The sequence below is a fragment of the Solanum lycopersicum genome, chromosome 11 (assembly GCF_036512215.1).
Source record: "Solanum lycopersicum chromosome 11, SLM_r2.1".
Classification (NCBI taxonomy): Eukaryota; Viridiplantae; Streptophyta; class Magnoliopsida; order Solanales; family Solanaceae; genus Solanum; species Solanum lycopersicum.
This window is the reverse complement of record NC_090810.1, coordinates 47,698,418-47,720,781: the sequence shown is the minus strand read 5'-3', so window position 1 is coordinate 47,720,781 and position 22,364 is coordinate 47,698,418. Positions and strand designations below refer to the sequence as shown.

Here is a 22,364-nt window from a genome sequence, read left to right as displayed (position 1 = left end):
CTATTACATTGAAATGTTAAGGTTTAGATTGGTTGGTTCGCTCACATAGGAGGGTAAGTGTGGGTGCCAGTCGCGGCCCGGATTTGGGTCGTGACATATAAAGTAAAGAATTCTATTTATTCTCTTCAAGTGTGATTTCTCAAAGGGTGAAAAATACATGAAAAAATACCTTTTTATAGGATTTACAAGTCATCCTTTTACCACCTATAACAATATGTTAGTACATTATTTACTTAATACAATTAGACACATCACGTTAAGAATAGATTAAGAGAAACATCCACAATTAAATGGATTTGTAACATACATTTCTATTTCTATATATACATATAACTTATGAAATTTAATTAAAAGAAAAATGATAAAATATATATTTGAACTATCGTAAATAATATGTAAATACCATATGTCATATTTTTGAGACATTGATGCTCTTGTCGTCCAAAAATTAGAGCATATATGTCAGTTACTCTAAAGAAAGACTAATAGGGACATGTGACACAATCTTATTTGTCAATTCAATATTTAATAAATTTTAAATTGATCAATAAGATTATAACACAATTATGTCCGTCAGTACAAAAAAACACAAATATCTCAAAAATATAATATTTGCACACTATTTATAATATTCGCACCATAAAAAAACCCTAAAAGGAGTGTTGTGCCGCATGCGTTTCGTTCGTGCTCTCAATACGTGCGCATTTTCCCTTCACCGCCGCGTAATCTCCAAGCATTTCCTCCACTGTTCACTCCTTAAACCCTACATTGGAGCTCATCAATTTTCCGTTTACGGTACAATGGCCGCCGTCGCCGACGAAGACTCACTTCGCAGAGCACTTGCCCAGAAACAATCGAGTATCGACGTCCAGGGAGGGACTGTTCGCCAATTGAAGTCGTCAGGTGCTGCCAAGCTGGATATCGAAGCTGCCGTTCAAGCTTTGAATGCTTTGAAGCTTGAGAAAGCATCAATAGAGAGCCAGCTTCAAGTTGCTCTTGCTGGTGCTGCCGATGGCGGTTCGTCGTCTGCAAGCAGAGATGCGTTTCGTCAGGCTGTTGTTAATACTCTCGAACGACGGTTGTTTTATATTCCGTCTTTCAAAATATATCGAGGTGTTGCTGGCCTCTATGATTACGGTCCCCCTGGCTGTTCTGTGAAGTCAAATGTACTCTCTTTCTGGCGTCAGGTCAGCTTCCATTTTCATTAAGCTCCCTGCTAGTGCTTCACTATGTTTTTAAATCAATTAGTTTTGGCAGGTTAGTGAATCACCTATATTGATAACCGTGGTGTCGGGCTCCATTAATTTCACGAGAAACCTGCTACCACACACCCGCAACACTTACCAAGTGACTCTGTTCATCAAGGCTAGGAGAAATGTGAAGAAATCACTTAGTATTTTTCTTTGTCTTGTGAATCATTTGTATAGGAAGATAAAGGATATTTAGGACTTATATTTATGTTTTTGAAAATGTTCTTACAATACATTGACTTCCAATTAGAATGCTTATATTCAACGCAGTAAGAACTGGAGGATTTGCAGTTTGATTGTCCCCAACAATTCGATTAGTTATTCCCTTGTTTATTTCTTATGTGTGCCTTGATCAATATTTAGAAATGAGCTCAAACAATATGACTTAAGCATAATTTATTAAGGATCTTAGGGGTGCCTGATACCTTCCCACCAAACAGTCATACTTATTTAGAATTGCTAGGTTCAACGCCAGTTGAATCAAATATATTCAATGGGGTTTGTTTTATAAAGCTTAATCAACTATCTCATAATAATTAGATCAGGTGATCTAACACACTATAAAAGGAAGAAATGTTTTTGGGAAATTTAGTGAAGCAAATTGAAAGGGGTTAGAGTCAGAGATACATACATGACAAAAAGACGGTAAACAGTTACATCTTCCTTAAACTGGTAATGGACTTCCAGCTTATGTTTGGAGCAGTTAGGCTTTGCATTCACATTCTTATGTTTTTTTTACTTTGGTTTTCTTGTCATTTTCCAGCATTTTGTTTTGGAGGAGAACATGTTGGAAGTTGACTGTCCATGTGTGACCCCTGAGGTTGTCCTAAAGGCATCAGGTCACGTTGAGAAGTTCACTGATCTTATGGTCAAGGACGAGAAGACTGGAACATGTTACCGTGCTGATCATTTGCTCAAGGATTTTTGTAAAGAAAAACTTGAGAAGGACTTCAGCCTGTCTGCGGAAAAGGCCGCAGAATTGAAGCACATTCTTGCTGTCTTGGATGATCTCTCTGCTGAGCAGCTTGGTGCCAAGATAAAGGAATATGGTATAACTGCACCTGATACGAAGAATCCACTTTCTGATCCTTATCCATTCAATTTAATGTTTCAGACATCCATTGGTCCATCTGGTGTGAGCCCAGGGTGAGAATCATGTTTCTGATTCTATCAGTTTAGTGAACTTATTAAAAAAGTCTATTGCCTTCAGTGAAACATCTGGTATGGTAGAGTTAATGTTCCAATATTTTTCATTCCAGTTCACCTTTTATGCCAGATTAAACTTCCCCTTTTTTTCCTACTCAACAAAGTTCCATGAGTGTCATATTGTAGGAGGTCTCTGAGAACTCCCTTTGCTGGTCATTATATGCTTATTGTTCTTATGAAGCTTGTCTCACTTAAGTGCTATTGTTTTCTTTCGCTGCAGGTATATGCGTCCTGAAACAGCACAAGGCATCTTTGTAAATTTCAGAGATTTATACTATTATAATGGAAACAAGCTTCCTTTTGCTGCTGCTCAAATTGGTCAGGCTTTTAGAAATGAGGTCATAAGCCTTACTTTTCTTTTGTGAATTACAGTATCTTTCTTCACTTCCTTTGTGCCTATTTTTCTGGATTTGGTTATGCTATGTGTGTTGGTAATCTTTAGAACCAAATTGAGCTAGTTAAGACTCTTTTCGACATCAGATATGCACATTATTTTTGCAAAAGAAAGTAAGCAGTAATTAATTGTTGTAGAATTTGTCTGTACAGATATCTCCCCGACAAGGTCTTCTTAGAGTCCGTGAGTTCACTCTGGCAGAAATCGAACATTTTGTTGATCCCCAGGACAAATCTCATCCAAAATTTTCAGATGTTGCAAAATTGGAGTTTCTAATGTTTCCTAGAGATGACCAAGTGTCTGGACAGTGTGCAAAGAAACTACAGCTTGGTGAAGCTGTTTCTCGAGTGAGTTTCCTTTGTGTCCTGACTCTTTCCTCTTTCTTGCCCTTGTATATGCAAGCCATAACATCACTATCTGAATCCATTTTGGGCAGGGAACTGTCAATAATGAAACACTTGGGTACTTTATCGGGAGAGTCTATCTTTTCCTAACACGACTTGGAATTGACAAAGACCGTATGCGTTTCCGTCAGCATCTTGCAAATGAGATGGCTCACTATGCTGCAGATTGTTGGGATGCTGAAATTGAGAGTTCTTATGGTTGGATTGAATGTGTTGGTATTGCTGATAGATCTGCATATGATTTACGTGCCCATTCGGTAAAAGTTTAACCCGTGTTTTATCTTATTTTGATTTATTTTTGGATAGTTGTGGTTGACCTGTGAATGTTTTGTGAATCGAAGAACTTTTGTCTGGGAAACGCCCTCAAATCATGTCTGAAATATTAGTATTAGCATTTTGCAAGGGCTTTAAAGAACTTCTAAAATAATGTTCTTGGAGAATATTTTCCAAGATTCTAAGTAAGGTGCCTCAAATTAAATCACCGTAGGTCCTTCTGTAAAGAATTTTTGGCAGAACTCATCGTAAGGGAAATAAGCAGCAGTTTGTGCTTCTTAAACTTAACATGATGAATGTCTAAAGACATTATCCAGCTTTGAGATGAGGATGGCGAGCAAGGAACTATTGGTAATGCTTTTGCATTGTCTAAAGTGGTCATTTTTTAATCCAACAAGTGCCTTGAATACTTGACTGAATATCTTCATAAGCTTAACATAGAAACACCTTTGAGAAATCAGTTGTCATTGATGGGGTGTTGTAGATGGGTTTTGAATAACTTGTGAATTTTAGAGTCCTTCTAACCCATTTTTTATGCAGATTCTCAGCTCTCTGTATTTTATTCTTTTTCATCTTTGTATATGTACTCTACCAACTTTTTGATTCCTTAATGTGTCATCCAATTTGCATCACTCTTTACTGACAAAACTGATGTTATGTATACCATATGTGTTTTCCATTTTGAACGAAAAGCATCAGTGATGACATTTATGACTGGGACCTTTTTAGAAATTCATTACAATGTCACTGATCAAAAAATGAATTCTGAATGTCAGCATATAATTTAACTTCTTAAAGTATTTTTCTCCTTGGTGATCTGGATATTATCTTGCATGTGCTGATAACATGTTGATCATTTTTGGGTGACAGGAAAAAAGTTCTGTTGCTCTTGTGGCTCAAGAGAAATTCTCCGAACCAAGAGAAGTAGAGGTAGCTGTTTATTTAAGATAATTTTCTTTCATGAATACAATAGGTGTTCATTTTGGTGACCATCTGATTATATTTGTTTGTGTAACATCAGAAACTGGTCATAACACCAATCAAGAAGGAGCTTGGACTGGCATTCAAGGGGAACCAAAAAATGGTGACCGAAGCCTTGGAGGTGTGCATTCATCCCCTCAACCTATTTTAATTGAAGTCAAGCATCTGCTGTGTTTACCTCATTGAAGCATTTCATGATTGCATTGCTTTGTTGAAATGAAACTGGCAACCATGCTGATTGCAGCGGTGTATTCTTTTTATATTTTCTGCTAGTCTCCTAATAATAACATTTTTAATTAGAAATTCAACATTCAATTGATTTCTGTTCAATCTTTCACCCCGATGATCCTTTTGATGAGTGTTTGGGGAAAAGAAGGAAGAGTTCCAAAGGGTGATGTCTTCTTTTATAGGAATTATTGCAAGCAAGATTACCAGTTGGCTTCTAAATCAACCTGACGGTTTTAGCTACTAACACATATATCCATAGGAAAGGAATAAGTTCTTCGAATTTTGATGAATGATTTCACTAGCTTAAGAGCCAAAATTGTTTGTGAATCCTTGACCCAAGAACCTCTCTTAATCAGAAAATTGGGGTAAAAAAATATCCTCCAGACGAACTCTCTGTTATTGTTGTACTATCTAGCTGCTGAGGCTAGTTTGCTTTTAAAATTTTGCATATAAGGCCTATGGATGGTTGAAGAATGACAGCTGCTTTGACAAGACACTGCTATGTTTTGGATTTAGATAAAATTATAACAATGGCATTATAATGGTAGTGTACACTGTACAGCTGTCAACCCAAATTCAACCTTGAGAAGTCCTCAATCTCTAACTAAACTAGAGTATCAACTTATTGTCCATTCTTGAATAAATTTTCTTGAATGCTTACTCTGTTTCATTAAGAATACTTGCAATAAGTTTTATGAGCTAGAAAAAGACGGTAAATAAGAAAAGACTCCACAACAATTATGCCTTAGTTCCAAGCGAGCTGGGGTCAGTCGGTCAGCTCTATGAATTTCACCAGACTCCATTTCAGCTCAACTCATGTTATTGTATTTTAAGGTAATTTTGGCTTAATTTTTAGGCTGCTAATAGAAGACAGACTATCGATCTTTTTCCTCCAGTATTTGAAGAGCTATATTTGAAAAGAAAGTAATGCTAAGTTGTTTTGCTTGCCTTTGTTTACGTCAGGCAATGGAAGAAAAGGTGGCTATGGAGATGAAGGCTGATCTGGAATCCAAGGGGGAGGTGGAGTTTCATGTATGTACCCTCGGGAAGAATGTCTCCATTAAGAAAAACATGGTCTCTATTTCCAAGGAAATAAAAAAAGAGCACCAGAGAGTGTTTACACCTTCTGTGATTGAGCCCTCGTTTGGAATCGGGCGGATAATATATTGTCTTTATGAGCATTCATTCTACACAAGGCCAAGTAAAGCTGGGGACGAGCAGCTAAATGTCTTCAGCTTCCCACCCCTTGTGGCTCCCATCAAATGCACTGTTTTTCCACTGGTTCAGAATCAAAAGTATGAAGAAGTAGCTAAGTTACTCTCAAAGTCTTTGACTGCTGCTGGAATCTCACATAAGATTGATATAACAGGTGTGTGCTACTGAGAGTATTTAAACTGATTCCTTTCTGTGATGAGAAAATTGATTATTGAGAAGAGGAGTGAGACCATTGTTAGTTTTAGTCCCTATATGATACTCTGCCTTTCATTGTGCCCTGATGTACTTGTTCCTTACCCCGTATAGTAGACATGAACGCTACTTGCATTCAGTACATACTCGGTTGTCAAACTCTACCTTAATTCCCCCCCCCCCTCCCCTCTCTTTGACTAGATAATTGGATCATTCTCGGTAGCTTGTCCAGATTGTTTTGTGCATCATTTGTTTCTATGTATACACACTGGTGTAGTTCTTTCTGCTGGAACATTTTGCTTTCTCTTATGTTTTCTAGACATATGTTCAGTTTAATATGCTGCTGTTATTGTGACTTTAGTCTTGTCTGTATATAGAGGTGACGAAATAAAGACATTTCACATTATGAGTGGAAGCATATAAGCATTATCTGCTCTGATCTGATGCTATATCGTTATTTAGATGCTCCTTGTGTCGTTTGAAATTGACAGTACGAAAAAGCCCAATGGTAGTACGACTGATCGTAACCGGTGGCGCCTATCCCCGTTCTCTGAAATGAGGCACTTTTATTCTGTTGTGGCATTTTTATCCATACTAATTGTTGTCAATTACATTACAGGTACTTCGATAGGGAAAAGATACGCAAGAACAGATGAACTTGGTGTTCCCTTTGCCATCACTGTCGATTCAACGTTATCAGTGACGGTACGAGAGAGGGATAGCAAAGATCAGGTCCGGGTAGATGTGGAGAAGGTAGCGTCAGTTGTGAGGGAAGTGACTGATGGATTGAGCTCTTGGGCAGATGTTTTGAAGATGTATCCTCTACATTCTTCAGAGACTGCAGAGGAGTGAATCATCAAATGATGATAGCATTTATACCATTTTTATCACTTTCAGAAACTCTTATCCCTTGTCCTGACTTCAGGAATTTTTATAGACCTATTTAACTTCTTTTAATTTGAAACCCTTAATTTTACTTACTAAAATTACCTATATAATACTCAATGTACTATGAAATTATTTACAGTCACACATGTATTTTATTCGCTTCCATACGTTTTTATAAGGGTAAGAGCAACCTGCTTTTAGAATGCAATAATGACTAAAAAAGTTGCAAACGTAAAGTAGCCGCTTAAATTTTGACTATAAAATTTATGCAAATTTTACTTATATCTCGAGAAGATAAATGTTATTTTGAATAGATGACCGAACGAATAATGAAAATAGTGCTGTAGTAGTGACAAATAAAAGTAAAAGCAATATAACATGAGGTAGTGGTGACAAGCAGAAACAATAGCAAGAAAATAAGATAAACACGTTGTAATAAAATATAAAGAGAGAGAAAGAAAAATAATATTAGTATTTTGAGAAGGCGAAAGTTTATTAACTTTTTATCCTAATGCTTGATCTCCATAACTTTTCTATCGAGGGACGAGTTTACAGTGAGCTCAAGTTATGACATATCCTTGCCTAACCACCTATCACGATCCAAAGTGAATGTGATGACATTCGTTTTATCCCACCAAGACAAGTTAGCCTAAAACTATAAATGCAAAAAACTAAGTCAACTTAATTAAATTTCAAAACTTGGTTGTCACGTGTACAAACCTCTAACGTGTTATAACAAAATTGAAAGAAATTGCAAGTATCCAATGACCTTATTTCTAGAATAGACTAAAATCATAATATAAGGAGAAAGAAGATTCGTTGATATGATAAACAACTACGTCACAAATCTCCACAGGAAGCCTCGGATAACGAGTAAGTAGAGAGTATCACGAAGATCCGAGCTAGTAACCTACAAAAATGTGGTAGCAAAGGGTTGGTACCACACCACATGGTACTCAACAAGTAAACTTCTAAACACAAGCTAAGGGAATAGAATACGAGTATTCCTTACACCCCAACAAAACCTTCACAACTACAATCTACATAAAACCAACTCAACCTAACAGTTCACAATTTACATAGCACATAGTTCAACCACAACACTCTAACAATAACATATATCCTTAATAACAAGCTCAATATTTATCAATCACAAGTTCCACAGAAAGGCACTCATAATATCAGCAAAACATAATATCAAATTCACTAATGATAAAGATGTGTAATGCAATGGAATGAATTATCAAGTGTAGTGATGCATGTCTGATCTAATGATACAAACTCATTGTCTCTCAGTACGGGACCAATGAGGGACATTTCTATCTATGCATTCGTTGCGGCATGTGACACGACCCTAGGTATATAGTATTTATTACAGCGCACGACACGTCCTCGATAATACAATTTGTCACGGGGTGTGATACGTCCCAAAATATAATATATGTCACGACACAAGAAACGTCCCTCGAAATGGTACATCTAGGGGTGTGCATCGGTCGGTTCGGTTCGATTTTATGTATTATCGATTCGTTTTATCAATTTTTGATTTTAAATATGTTAACCCAATAACAAACCAATATCATATTTTTATCGGTTTTTGATCGTTATCAATTTACCTAATAAAAAAATATCCGTAAAATATTATATGACTTCTCACTTCTCTAAATGTTTTGATATAGTGAAACACGAAAGATAATGATAAATTACATCAACAAGAGAAAAAATAGTTCAAAAGCTAAAACTATATCACGACCGCCAAAATATAAAATTAAATTTTTTATGTTAGACCTTTACAAACATGCAAAAGGTACAACCTACAATAACAAACTAAAACCAAAATCAAATAGTCCAGCAAGACTAAAACTAAAACTAAAATCAAATAGCTACAATTGCGAACGTAGTGTGAAGTGGGTAGATTACTAATAATTTGAAATAGTTATAATGTTTAGTTATATATTAAATTACTAATATCTAATATTTAGGAAGAGTAAAATTATAAATAATTATCGTCTTATTTGGTTATCGGTTTATCCAATAACACAATAGTAAAAATCGATATCGAACCAATAACCCAATAACTTTTTTTATAAACCCATAAAAATCCAATAAACCAATAACATTTTTTTCAATTCGATTTTTGCACACCCCTAGATACATCCACTTTAATTTCTTATTCTCTCTCAATTAACATAACACTTGTCACAATTATATTTTAAAACACTGCGAAATGACATGTTCACATAAATAATGAAGAGATTGATAATTTTCATAATAATGCACAATTCACAACAACACAATTGTGATTCAATATCAACAATGAGTCAATAGGCTTTTCAAACCATTCTTAGCACATCACCCACCAACAATTAATCACCTTATTTTTTTATTATCCGTTTTTCATCATTAAAATTATTCAATATCGACAAGTCAATCCATCACCAAGTCTCATTACTCCCTAGCACATATCACAAGGAAATACATGATTTATACACTTAACAAGGGTTGAGAAATTCATTTGCCTCAAATAATCGAACAGTCACTCCAGGACTTCAACCTTTCTCTTTCATTGGGTTTTGGGTTGACTTGTCTTAGATAAGACGAATGCCATCATGTTCATTTTTCACTCGTGAAAAAATGGTATCGAAGCCCCAGATTCATAAGCCTCACGTATATACAATTTGAGTCTAAGTAGAGTCTGAATGATCGGTACTGAGACGACTGTACTTATCTTTGAGAGGCTATAGTGACTTTTAGAAAAAATATTTACTTTTTGAATCTCTATCGTGCATTCTTGGTCCTATTGATTCTTATTGCTTCACTCCGTTCGCTCTCACTTATAGTGATGACTCGTGTGTAGTTCATGTGAGTAGTTTGTGTGTTGTGTAAGACTTAAATGTTAAACCTTGTACTAAAGTGAAAGTGATAAAGTTATAAAAAGGATGTGATGTTAAATTTAGAATGTTCAGCGATTCAAAGATATTGTGTGAGGTTATGATTTGATGATGCACTTTGAGGATGAATAAAAGATGAGGTTGGACAATGTTTTGAGGGATTTTATGAACATATTATCCTTTCTTGTTAGTTACCAATAGTAGCGTAAACAATAATTGTGTTGTATAGGCAACATTTGTAGTGGTTCGACAATTGGTAGTGAAATGATTAAAGAGACGACTACATAATGAACAATATGACTTTGGAAACTACAGTTAGTAAAATTGTCATAACATATATGGGTTGCTTAGCGAATAATGAGAATGATGTTAAGCTAATTGAGGTGAGAATATCCATTGCACTTTTATATATTGAGTGTATAACAAAGAGGTCATGATACGAGTACTATAATGGTACCTCTTCTTACTTGGTTAGAGTTATAAAGTGTATTACTTTTACTATCGACTTGATTTATGAAATAATTCATAATCACTTGGGGTAGAAATGAAGGGGATTTGGTAATGTTTTACAATTATTCAATTGGCAGAAATGTATATGTTATTTGATTATAATCTTCTCAAGGGGTATGATGTATTCTAGTGGTGGATCTAACGAACTTTCATGATATGGTACTAGTGGTATATGAAAATGAATACATCAATTTTCAAGTGTGAATACTAGCTACCTAAGGAGTTATCAGTTGTAGCAGATGCTCATATGATTAAATTTGATGTTGCATTCACGTTTGAGAAACCAACTAGTTTATTACTACGTAAGCTTAGGTTAAAACATTGTTTGTAAGAAAAATTATAGTGGTGAATCTTAGATAAGGTATTATTATGTTCAAGTTCTGAAGTGTATTTTGAGGACCTAATTGGGGACGGATAATATAAGCCAAAAGAAGTGAATTTATATTAAGATGATAAGTTAATGGGAAAGGAAAATTTTCAACGAGTATATTTGTGTGGAGGCAATTATAAATTTTACTAAGAAAATACATATATAAGAACAATCGAGTGAGTCCTTTGGATAATTAACATAGTTGGGTTTAATGTGTCATGTCGATAGTAAGATTGACTTTTTGTGGTGATAACAAGAGCTAACTGAGCATGATGGTAATAAGGGTTTGTGATGAATTGTGATTAAGATGTAACTAGAGTATATGATAAGAAATGTTAGTTAACTACCTCACCCCAATGCTACTTAAACCTACCTCTTTCCTCTTCAAACTTACAATGATCAACCTCTCGACTAGAATTTCTACACATCTCATCTTCATGTTTATGAATCATCTAAGCCTCCCTACTTTCATATGTCTCAACGAAATCTACCGAATAGCTATCGCCTCCTTGTACTAAATTTTTATAATTCACACAGTAATGATAAATGGATCTGAATACAAGGAAATATGACCAATTCAATTTAAATTATAAGATATGTAACTGACATTTTTTTTTTCATAAACAAATATATTTATTTAAAATCAAAGTGAGCCACAAACATCTTTAACTTGGTCTTTTTGTTATTTCTCTTGAAAAATAAAATAAAATAAAATAGAGAAAAACAACAAATAAAAAAGGAAAACTAGAAGAACCTATTCCTCTCTGCGTTCCATTCATTTTCCTCCATCATCGAGAAGAGACAAAGGAAAAAAAAACCCTAAGACGAGATGATGCTTCGAGTAGCAGGTAGAAGGCTTTCTTCTTCAGCCGCTAGATCTTCATCTAGCTTCTTTACAAGAAGCTCTTTCACCGTTACCGATGATTCGTCTCCGGCCAGATCTCCTTCTCCGTCACTCACCTCTTCGTTTCTCGATCAAATCAGAGGTCAGCTCCCTTATTTCATTCCTTAATTAACATTTAATTTGATCCTCATCTTCCATCTTATTTGCTATTGTCATTGTTTGCTTTTTTGATTTATTTTTTCGTTAAAGTTAGTTTTTTTTTTGGGTTTCTGTGTTTATTTGGCAGGAGATAGGAATTGTAGATCTAAGTTTCTATGCGTCTGCGCTCCTTAGGATGCTTAATATAGAGATGTTGTGATAGACAGGATTGAGAATCGAAATCGAAAGGCTGTTGTGATGTTCTGGCCGTTAGTTTTTTTTTTTTTGGATGAAGTTCGTTTTATTTTTGGTTTGTATATTTATATGGTAGGAGATGGGAGTTTTAGATCTATGTCTCAATTCGTTTTGCACTTCTAAGAATGTTTATATCGAGAAGTTGAGTTAGATGTGATTGGGAATCAAAAAGCTGTTGTGATGTCGTGATTATTAGGTTGTTTTGTTGTTAAAAGTTTGTTATTTTTTGGTTATGTGTTCATTTAGAATAAATCATAGGAGGTGGGAATTGTTGATCGAAGTTCCAGTGCGTTTTGCGATCTGAGGATGTTTAATATTGAGAACTTAAGTTAGACGGTATTGTGAATTAGGAAGCTGTTTTGATGTTGTGATCATTAGGTTGTCTTATTGTTTAGAAGTTTTTTTTGGTAATGTATTTATTTGATACTGAATTATTGGAGATGGTAATTGTAGGTCTTAAGTTTCAATGCAGCTACTCTCCTAAGGATTGTTTCGATACCGAGAACTTAAGTTAGACGGGATTGGGTATCAAAAACTCTTGTTATGTTGTGATTATTAGGTTGTTTTGTTGTTTAAAGTTTGATATTTTGTGGTTATGTGCTTATTTGTTATGGAAATATCAGAGATGGGAATTGTAGATCTGAGTTTCAATTCATTTGCGTTAAGGATTGTTTCGATATCGAGAACTCTAGTTAGATGGGATTGGGAATAAAAAACTTTTATGATGTTGTAATTATTAGGTTGTTTAGTTGTTTAAAGTTTGACTTTTTTTTGGTTATGTGCTTATTTTATAGAAATATCGGGGATGGGAATTGTAGATCTAAGTTTCAATGCATTGCGCTCTTAGGGGTGTTTAGATAGATATCAAACTATGTAAGATGGGATTGGGAATCGTAAATCTGTTGTGATGATCAGTTTCTTAGTTGTTAAAAGTTTGGATTTTTGGTTATTGTGTTTATTTGGTAAGGAACGATCTGAGATGGGAATTGTAGATCTAAGTTTCAATGCATGTGCACTCCTAAGGATGTTTGAAATCAAGAACTAAAGTAGAGAGGACTGCAATTAAAAACATTGTTGTGATTATTAGTTCTTTTGTTGAATTGTAGATCTAAATTTCAATGTATTTGTGCTCCTTAGGATGTTTGATATTGATGACTTAAGTAGAGGGAGTTGGGACTGATAGCTGTTGGTGATGTTATGATTATTAGTTTTCTTGTCCTTTTTTTTGTTTTGGTTATGTATTTTGGTATTATTGGAGAATGAAAATGTAGATCTTAGTTTTAATGCATGTTCACTCCCAAGGATGTTTGGTATCAATTACTAATGTAGAGGAATTTAGAATCGAAAAGCTGTTTTGATGTTGTTTGTGGTCATTAGGCTTTTTGGGTTAAAAGTTATTTTTTTGTTTTGGTCAAGTATTTATTTGGTAATGACTTGTTCAAGATGGGAATTGTAGTTCTTGAGTTTTTATGCATTTGCATTCACAAGGAGATGCATTTAAATGATGCATAGGTTACAGAAGACAGAACTAGATCTGCTAGCTCCATTACAAGTTAGCATGTAGTGTGGGAGCTAACCAAAAAAGAATCATCATAAAAGATTAGGATAAAGAGAGGGAGCTCACAAAATCTGTAAGGACGGAAAAATTATTCACGTAGGAGTTAGGACTTAACAAAACCACTTTTTCTGATACAGTTAACACAGAAACGAATCAAAGTCAAATCAAGACAGCTGTTTCCTGATCCAAACAATGGAACATGAGAACTGTTATGATGTTTTGCTTTCTTTGTTATATTCAGATATATATTGATAAGAATGTTTTGGAATTGTGGTTGCAACACTTTGAATAGTTAATACAAATAAAGCTCTTTTTGTTATTTGTTAGCTAACATCCAACAATTTTCAAATGTTTCAGGTTTCTCATCTAATTCGGTTTCTCCCGCACATCAGTTGGGTTTAGTCTCGGATCTTCCAGCCACTGTGGCTGCGATTAAGAACCCCAGTTCAAAAATTGTATATGATGACTCCAACCATGAGCGTTATCCACCTGGTGATCCAAGCAAACGTGCTTTTGCTTACTTTGTCTTGACAGGAGGTAGGTTCGTCTATGCCTCATTGCTTCGCCTCCTGATTCTCAAGTTTGTTCTGAGCATGTCTGCTAGTAAAGATGTCCTTGCACTTGCTTCTCTTGAGGTGGATCTTTCCAGCATTGAACCAGGGTCAACTGTTACTGTCAAGTGGCGTGGAAAACCTGTTTTCATCAGACGCCGCACTGACGATGACATCAAGTTGGCAAACAGTGTTGATCTTGGCACCCTTCGTGACCCGCAACAAGATGCTGAGAGGGTCAAAAATCCAGAATGGCTTGTGGTTGTTGGGGTATGTACTCATCTAGGGTGCATTCCTTTACCAAATGCTGGTGATTTTGGTGGTTGGTTTTGCCCATGCCATGGCTCTCATTACGACATCTCTGGTAGGATTCGCAAAGGACCCGCACCGTATAATCTGGAGGTGCCTACCTACAGTTTCTTGGAAGAGAACAAGTTACTTATTGGTTGAGAAATTGTCTTAGTTTCCAAGACAACTTGTAGCTGCTGGAGCAAAATTGGATCTTGCGTAGCTTTCTCGAGTTATACATGGATTGTATTTACTGACCAGTACTGGTAGCACACTTTTTTGAGTGAATAATTCTGCTGGATGTTTGTTAAGAGATTTTCTGATGCCTCATATTTGTTTTGAATAAACTTTCCAAAGATTTACGTATTTATTAGTCTAAATATGTGATTGTGACCATAACCTTCCCTTTTGCACTGAGATCCATTTTTTTACACTCTTCTGTTCTTGACTGAGGCTTCTGTGCTGTGAACAATCACACACACGCGCGTAGGGTTAGATGGATTGAATTCATTGTCTCTTCATCCAATTATGTAATCTTGTTTGCATAATTCCTAGAGTAGATAAAGTATTATCTCATGATGTTTGTGTTCTAAGGATGAAATGGTGCAATTGTTGAATGGAGGAGAGTCTCAATACAAGACAAGCGCAGGAAAGGATAAACAATAAAAATCGGGCTATCGCCCTATCTAAGCAGCCTTCCCCTCTCCTCTACGGAAGTAATCTTTAAATCTATTTCAAGGCTAGAGAAATGAGTCGGGTGTAGAATCAATGGGCAATACTTGGTTGTAATTTCAAGAAGTTAAATGTTGGTTTTGGTGTTGAAACAATGTCCTTTATTGGGCAATGAGTTATGAGGTATGAAGTATTTGCAAGAGTACATCGTTACCTTTTGGGTGGAATTACCACATGGACATTCTTCTTAGCAAGAATTGTTGTAGTGGGATAATGGTTGGGGGGATTTGAAAAACATTATGGCACTACGATTTTCAAGGTTTAGTCAAGATCATAGATTCAAATTGTGAGAACAGTTTCTTGGTAAGAATGTGTTTAGACCCTTGTGATCCCAATCAATCATATAATTGTTTATTTGTCTCTAGAGGAGATCTCAAACCAAAATTATGAACCATTGAAAAGGTAAAACATTTTTTAGTAAAGATTCACCTTGACAAACTTTTGTACTGGGCATATGTCTTTGATCCCATATGACATTATGGTAATTGGGAAAGATACTTGATGGAGCGTAATTATTTTGCTGGTGGACATGTTTCTATTGCAAATTGAGGCTTGGTAAGCTGCTAGGAGCGTGTAAGGACAGAAAGTGACATTGTATATTTACGAGTAGTTATTTTTAAAAAGTATTTTGAATCATTATAATGAAAATTTTGGCTCTGCCACTACAGGCCAATACTATATATAGTTGTGTATTGTATATTTGAAATGTGACATTTTCCTAATTGATCAATTGTTTTTAAGAGATGACTGATGAGTGGTAGATTTATACTCATTTGAGACTTATTTAGTTAAAAAATTAGTGTCCTTAATGCCTAATTATGTCCTATTATAATGATAGTTTGATGATTTCCAAATTGAGTTATGAATGCTAACAGACAAGGCAATGATGAATATTTGGAAAAAAGACCAAAAACGTAAACTCCATATTGTTGATCGCCTAACAAGAAGGGCGGATTGCCTAACAAGAAGGTGACAGTGCTCAACACTAGAATTAATAAGGCAGGTCGGCGAACTTAAAAAGGAAAGATGACTCCCTAAACTCAAAGGATGAACATGGTGACCATCGATGAAGGTGAAAGTACTTGGAGGAAAAGTGAAGGCTTAAAGGGTGAACAAAGGTGGTACCCAGCGATTCACAAAATACGAAAGACAGACTTAAATGAGCTCGTCGACTAAGATTCAAACACATGAAGCTTAAAACAAGAAAACGACGAGCTAAGAAGCAAAAGACAATCCGCCGAGTTAGCTTGGTGAGCTTGACTATCGTCGTCGTAATGGTCGCCCAGTGTATTTTGGGAAACTATAAATAGTCCAAAAGGAGAGAGAACGTAGAGTCTTGAATCTTTTCTAGAGACTAGTCTTCAATACCTTTTCTCTAGAGTTTTATTGTGAGAAATATTTTACCTTATGAAGAACAACTTTGCTCTTGAAATTGACAATTTGAAGTTGAAATCAAAGTGGGTATTGCATATAATTGCTTAATTTCATATCATCCATGGCTGCCTTCATGATAGGTATGATTTCTTTATGCTTTGTGATAGGTGGCTAAACCCCAAGTCTAGGGGTACATTTATGGGGTTGGATGTTGATTTAATGGAGTGAGTATTGTGTTATGCTCTATATTGTTGGTGTTAATTCATGGATTTAGGCTAATTAACATGTGGATTAACTTATAGTTTAAGGTTGCAAACTTAATCCTACTTCTGATCTTCGATTGATTCTCAAAAGAGATTGATTAGAGTGAGTATTAGTTTGATACTTGCAATTTAGGTCTGATGTTTGTAGTTTCTATTTTCCCTAATTCTACTCGAAAGAGAGAATAGTGTAAGGTAGTGGATTGTTTAGTTTTGCAAATAGATGAGAGCAAAAGGAGATTCTATGAACTAATTCTATGAGATCAAAAGAAGATTAGTGTAATTAAAGATGACTCAGCCTATCTATGAATGTTTAAGATTATTGAGCAACACAATTACCTGTAACGCCTTACAAGTTCTAAGTAAAGATTCGAACCATCCTCCATATGCGTATAGGCTCAAACTCGATGATTTATAATTGTATGTATATGTGTTTAGATCAATACTTAAGTGTGAGAATTATACTAGATGTGAACTAAGTTTACAAGGGACTTTTAGTATATGAAGAGTTTTGTGGCCTAATACTAAGAAAATGGAAGGCCGTGAAGCCTTCTTTCCAACGTTTTCGACCGTTCATTAATCCATGTTATATGCTAAAAGTTATGCCTATTTTACTAAGATTACATATTCTGCACAATCCAGCACGCGCCCGCATGGCAAAGGCACTGCTATTGCTAGGAGTGCATGAAATGCTGCCCAATCAAGACTTCGACTGAGAAGCCACGCACGCTCCCAAATATTCTTTTAGCTCTCTTATTTTCACATTATATGAGGAGTGTTTTCTTCCTTTTCTCATACCAAAAACCACATCCAATAAACTCTCCCAAAAACCTTATTCTTTCAAATTTGATAAGTTACAATAAACTTTCTCCTTCTTTTTCCTTCCCAATGCTTCAAAGAACAAGACTACAAGAATTTAAAGATTTCAATCCCAAATTTTCCTCAAACTTCAAAGTTAAGGTATGTAAGACTTTAATGAGAGTACTCCTTCGCTCTCATACCTAAAGTCTTTTGGTTCTCAAAAAATTCATAAGATTGTTAGAAGCAAAACTAGAGATTTTTATGAAATTATGACCTTTCTCCATAAACTCTTGTTTTTATTGTTTACCTTTGATTTTGAAACCTATGGTACCGATTTAGTATGCTTTTATGTTCATTCAAACCCTTATGTATTTTAACAATAAAAACAAGCATGATATGAATTACAACCTAAATACATGTTATTTTAAGATATGACTTTTAAGCTTAGCCTAATATATGATTCAAGATGATATGTCGTTTTCATACCTATGAGCATTATATGAATATATGTAATTTTGAGAGGACTATTTAGTACCAAGAGGATGCGAATTTAGAAAACACAATCCCATAACTATTCTCCAACGTAGGATTATGTTTCCCCACTTTGTTGTTTGACCTTCTGACCCCGAGAGGCTCAAATTAGTGGATCCACATAGATATAACTTGGTCTTATACTCTGGCAAGGTGTAGGGCAACCCTCCCACTTGGGTTAGCTGTTGGACATCATGAGCTTATCATGACCTTACTTACTCAGTACATTTCACCAACCAACACATACATTTCTCTACGTTACATCTTTTAATGATGTAGATTTTGGTACTCACACTCAAATTTGTTGCTAGTGAGGTTGCAACACTCCCAATTAGTTTTCAGTGAGCCCTCCTCATTTGGGGAATCTGTTGTTTTAGACTGTAAATTCTTTTCCTTATGTTGTCTTTTAATTTGAGGTAGCTGAGGGCCATGTACCGGTAGACTTATATTTTTCATTATAAAGTAGTAGAGTCTTTATTCAGACAATAGTAATGTAGTCTCATGGAGTTTAGAGAATTCTTTATTAACCATATGTTTTATTTTTCGCAATAGTTTGTATTATATGTCTGATATTTTAAGTCAAGGGTTAGCCCATGATCATTCATGGTCCTAGGTACCATGTCTCGACTATGGTGTAAACTCGGATCATGACAAACTTGATATCAAATCACTAGTTTCAATTGTCCTAGGATATCTAAAAACTTGCATCTAGTAGATTCCTATTTATATGTGTGAAAATCAACACACTTATTATGGGGAGGCTACAAGATGTTTAAGAAGTATTTCTCTTATTTATTCTTTAGATCGTGCAACAAAGTTATCCCCTAACAAACATATGCAGATTCTTGTGTTGCTCTAATTTTTCTAACTATTCCTCATCCTCGAGGTGATAGAAGTAGTAAATGTTGATTCTTACCGGTAAGGTGTTATCATAGAGAACTATAAGTATTTCAAAGACCGAAGAAAGGTCTTGAGATGAGCCCATTAGCATGATTTAGTCCATCAATCAAAATCTTATGTTCTTGCTTATGTAAATTGTGTTGTTGAGCCAAAGTATGATATATATGTAACCAGAACCTTTTATAACTCTTCATTACACAAAACATTCATTAAAAGAGAAAGTATGTATCTAGAGTCTTCAGTGGTATTGTCACCTATAAGATAGTGTGATTTGGATATGATTTATTAGTCTAATGAACCAAAATGTGATGCGGGAGTATAGAAGTGCATTATCCAATATGGTTGGGATAATGAGTTAACAATGTGTAATATATATATTTATTTATAGTAGTTATTTTATCCATTAAGTTAGAATTGAGGTGATATTCTTTTAGTATAATTAAGGGATAGTAAGTTAATGTAGGTCTTATGGTAGACGGTAGAAAAGAAGTCATTGGTTAATGAGACTTAGATAATGATTGAATGAAGAAAGGAGTTTATGATTCAAGTATTTAATGAAAGTATATTCTAGTTAAATATTGATAGATCTAGGATTTACTTTGTGATTTTGAAAAAGAACCACTTGATGTATATTATGATTGAACTAAGAAATGAGTTTATGATTCAAGTCTTTAATGCGCGCTTGCGCTTAAATTATAGAGCTATAAGTATAGCTTAGACATTTTTATGGATAAGTAATGGTGATGCGTGAAATAAGGATACATTAAATGTATTTAAATTAGACAGGCTTTAATATTAAGATCGACTACTATCCGTAAGAGATTTTGGTGGACTAGTACTATTTCTCAATTTGTTATTTATCTTGTAGCTGCTTAGCCAGGGCAGTATGCGAAGTTGTATCATTAGACACTAAGTTTGAAATGTGAATGATCATCCACAATGGAAATAAACAGTAGTTTAGGGATTAGTGAAGCTAATTTTATAAAATTGATTTAGAAGGCTTAAATTATCATATGGAAGAATTACGTTTATGAATTTTTTGATTCTTCCACAACTACAAAGTTAAGGTATGTGAGACATACATGAGAGTATTCCTTCGCTCTCATGCCTGAAGTCTTTTGATTCTCAAGAATTTCATAAGATTGTTAGAATTAAAACTAAGCTTTTTTATGAAATTATGATTTTTCTTTGTGAACTCTTGTTTTTATTGTTTCACTTTGATTTTCAAACCTTATGGTACTAATTTAACATGATTATTATGGTCATTAAAACCCTTATAAATTTTAAGCATGAAACAAACATGATGAAGTATAACCGAAATACATGTTACTTTATGATATGTCTTTTAAGCTCTGAATCATATATGATTCAAGATGATACGTGGTTTTCATACCTATGAGAATTATATGAATATATGTTATTTTGAGACGACTATTTAGTATCGGGAGGATGAGAGTGTTGAATGCCAATTAGCTTTTGGTTAGTCCTTCTCGTTTGGGGACGTTGTTTAGATTGTCAACTCTTTGCCTTATGTTTTCTTTGTTTTGACGTAGCTGGGGGCCATGTCCCCACATACTTACTTTTTATTCTTAAATAGTAGTCTTTATTCATACATTAATAATGTAGTCTCATGGATTTTATTGAATTCTTTATTAAGCATATGTTTTAGTTTTTGCAATAGTTTATATGATGTGCTTAATATGTTAAGTCAAGGGTTAGCCCGGGATCATTCATGGTCCTAGATACCGTGTCTAGAATAAGGTGTAGACTGGGTCATGACATTATCCTATGTGACGTCAATCTCCTATCCCCTAACTCCTAGATTACTTGTTAATTAAATTTCTAAAATCTCAGTTAAATTGTGATTCTTGATATGAAAATTATTTTCATAAATTTGGTGGAATCATCCATCCATTTTTTTGCTGCTGCAAATGAATTGATTTACATTCCAAATTTGTTGATAGAATTACCTACACTATATCACTCTCTGTGAGATTCGACCCTGACTCTTAGTTGGATATTTATTATTGACGATGACTCTTAGTTGGATATTTATTATTGACGATGACAACTTACTCTTTGAACTTTTTTTGTGGGTAGCTTAAGTTAGCAATGATATTTAGAATGCTTTTGCTTGATCCATGTGATTGGACAAGTTGAATATCTAAGGATGTGTGCGATACAGGGAAACATGCTTTTCAATTTTTCATGTTTGGTTGGTAAAATATTTTTCTAAGAAATAATTTCATTAAAAAGAGGAAAATGACTTTCCTAATGAAAGTAGGAAAATAAATTTCACTTTGAATGTAATTTTTTAAATTGAGCGAGATCACACCATTCTTGTTAATGAATTTCGAATATAAACCTAAAGAATAGTTGATAAAGAAGAATTGAAGAAGTAATTAACATGTTTATAAAGGTGATTTAAATTTATAATTATAAATGAAATGATAAATTCAACATTTACAAAATTAATTTAAAGACGATCTTGGAGATAGAATTCAAAGAAATTATTAAAATGCAATCATGAAGCTGGGGGGAGAAGTCGAAGCATCCTTTTTTCCATTGTCGATTTTGTTGTCTCTCCCTTTTCTCTTACAACCAATATTTTTTTTGTTTATTTTGATGCTTGAATCTGCTTTTTCCATGTGATGCATATTTGAATCTTCTTCAGTTGGAAGATTTCAATTAAATTCAACTGGTGATAATCTGTCAGTACACTGTAAAATGTAAGGAAATAAAAATAAATTTAATAATTTATTTTATTTGTCTATTATCTAATAATCAAAAGTAAAGAAAAGACAAATCATTTGAAAATACAACAAACTTATAAAAAATATTTGATTTAACAAAGTAAGATGGACGTAAGGTTTATGCGAGTTACCTTATAGAGGTTATCAATAGAACGAAATTTTATACTTCTTGGTATTACTTTTGTGACACGATATTTTTCATCATTTTCATCTCTTAGAAGTTTTGAGCCACAGTTGATAATGTCATGTAAAAGAGCTTCACATGTATCTTGTTAAGATCTGGCTCACCTGAAAAATATATGTGTGATTACACGATATACGTGAAATAAATTATAAGTTCACAAATTGGGACTAGAGTTTCAATTTAATGACTGTATTTCAGGATACCACTATATTCTGTGCTATTTCAATCTAAGAATTCGATTACCTTGCACTCATTGATTCAAAATTTAGGATCCATTTCTACTTTTGAATAAAAAAGGTAAAATAATTAAAATAATTTTAGTTTGTAAGAGATAAAATTTCTTAAGTACCATCGATATTTTGTTACCCGGGTAGCTCCTCAAGAAAATCTTTT

At 34.4% G+C, this 22,364-nt stretch overlaps 2 protein-coding genes across 2 annotated transcripts; both read left to right on the top strand.

Annotated features, from left to right (window-relative positions):
* The first annotated feature begins 510 nt into the window (after window positions 1-510).
* On the top strand, window positions 511-7,173 carry LOC101257430 (glycine--tRNA ligase, mitochondrial 1-like). The gene is made up of 9 exons (XM_004250641.5): window positions 511-1,187; window positions 2,014-2,396; window positions 2,677-2,794; window positions 3,003-3,197; window positions 3,287-3,511; window positions 4,398-4,457; window positions 4,549-4,629; window positions 5,700-6,105; window positions 6,763-7,173. The coding sequence occupies exons 1-9, from the start codon at window positions 672-674 to the stop codon at window positions 6,993-6,995; spliced, it is 2,217 nt and encodes a 738-aa protein (XP_004250689.1). The 5' UTR covers window positions 511-671; the 3' UTR covers window positions 6,996-7,173.
* A 3,938-nt stretch (window positions 7,174-11,111) lies between these two features.
* Window positions 11,112-14,835, top strand: LOC101257727 (cytochrome b-c1 complex subunit Rieske, mitochondrial). Its single transcript, XM_004250642.5, has 2 exons — window positions 11,112-11,788; window positions 13,955-14,835. The coding sequence occupies exons 1-2, from the start codon at window positions 11,632-11,634 to the stop codon at window positions 14,596-14,598; spliced, it is 801 nt and encodes a 266-aa protein (XP_004250690.1). The 5' UTR covers window positions 11,112-11,631; the 3' UTR covers window positions 14,599-14,835.
* The last annotated feature ends 7,529 nt before the right edge of the window (window positions 14,836-22,364 follow it).

What these genes read in the sequence shown, in the direction of transcription:
- LOC101257430 (XM_004250641.5), top strand. Translation starts at nt 672, where the DNA reads ATGCGTTTCGTTCGTGCTCTCAATACGTGCGCATTTTCCCTTCACCGC. An exon ending in GTCAGGCTTTTAGAAATGAG is followed by an intron (nt 2,795 to 3,002) that starts GTCATAAGCCTT and finishes TTGTCTGTACAG; the next exon opens with ATATCTCCCCGACAAGGTCT. An exon ending in CCGAACCAAGAGAAGTAGAG is followed by an intron (nt 4,458 to 4,548) that starts GTAGCTGTTTAT and finishes GTGTAACATCAG; the next exon opens with AAACTGGTCATAACACCAAT.
- LOC101257727 (XM_004250642.5), top strand. Translation starts at nt 11,632, where the DNA reads ATGATGCTTCGAGTAGCAGGTAGAAGGCTTTCTTCTTCAGCCGCTAGA. An exon ending in GTTTCTCGATCAAATCAGAG is followed by an intron (nt 11,789 to 13,954) that starts GTCAGCTCCCTT and finishes CAAATGTTTCAG; the next exon opens with GTTTCTCATCTAATTCGGTT.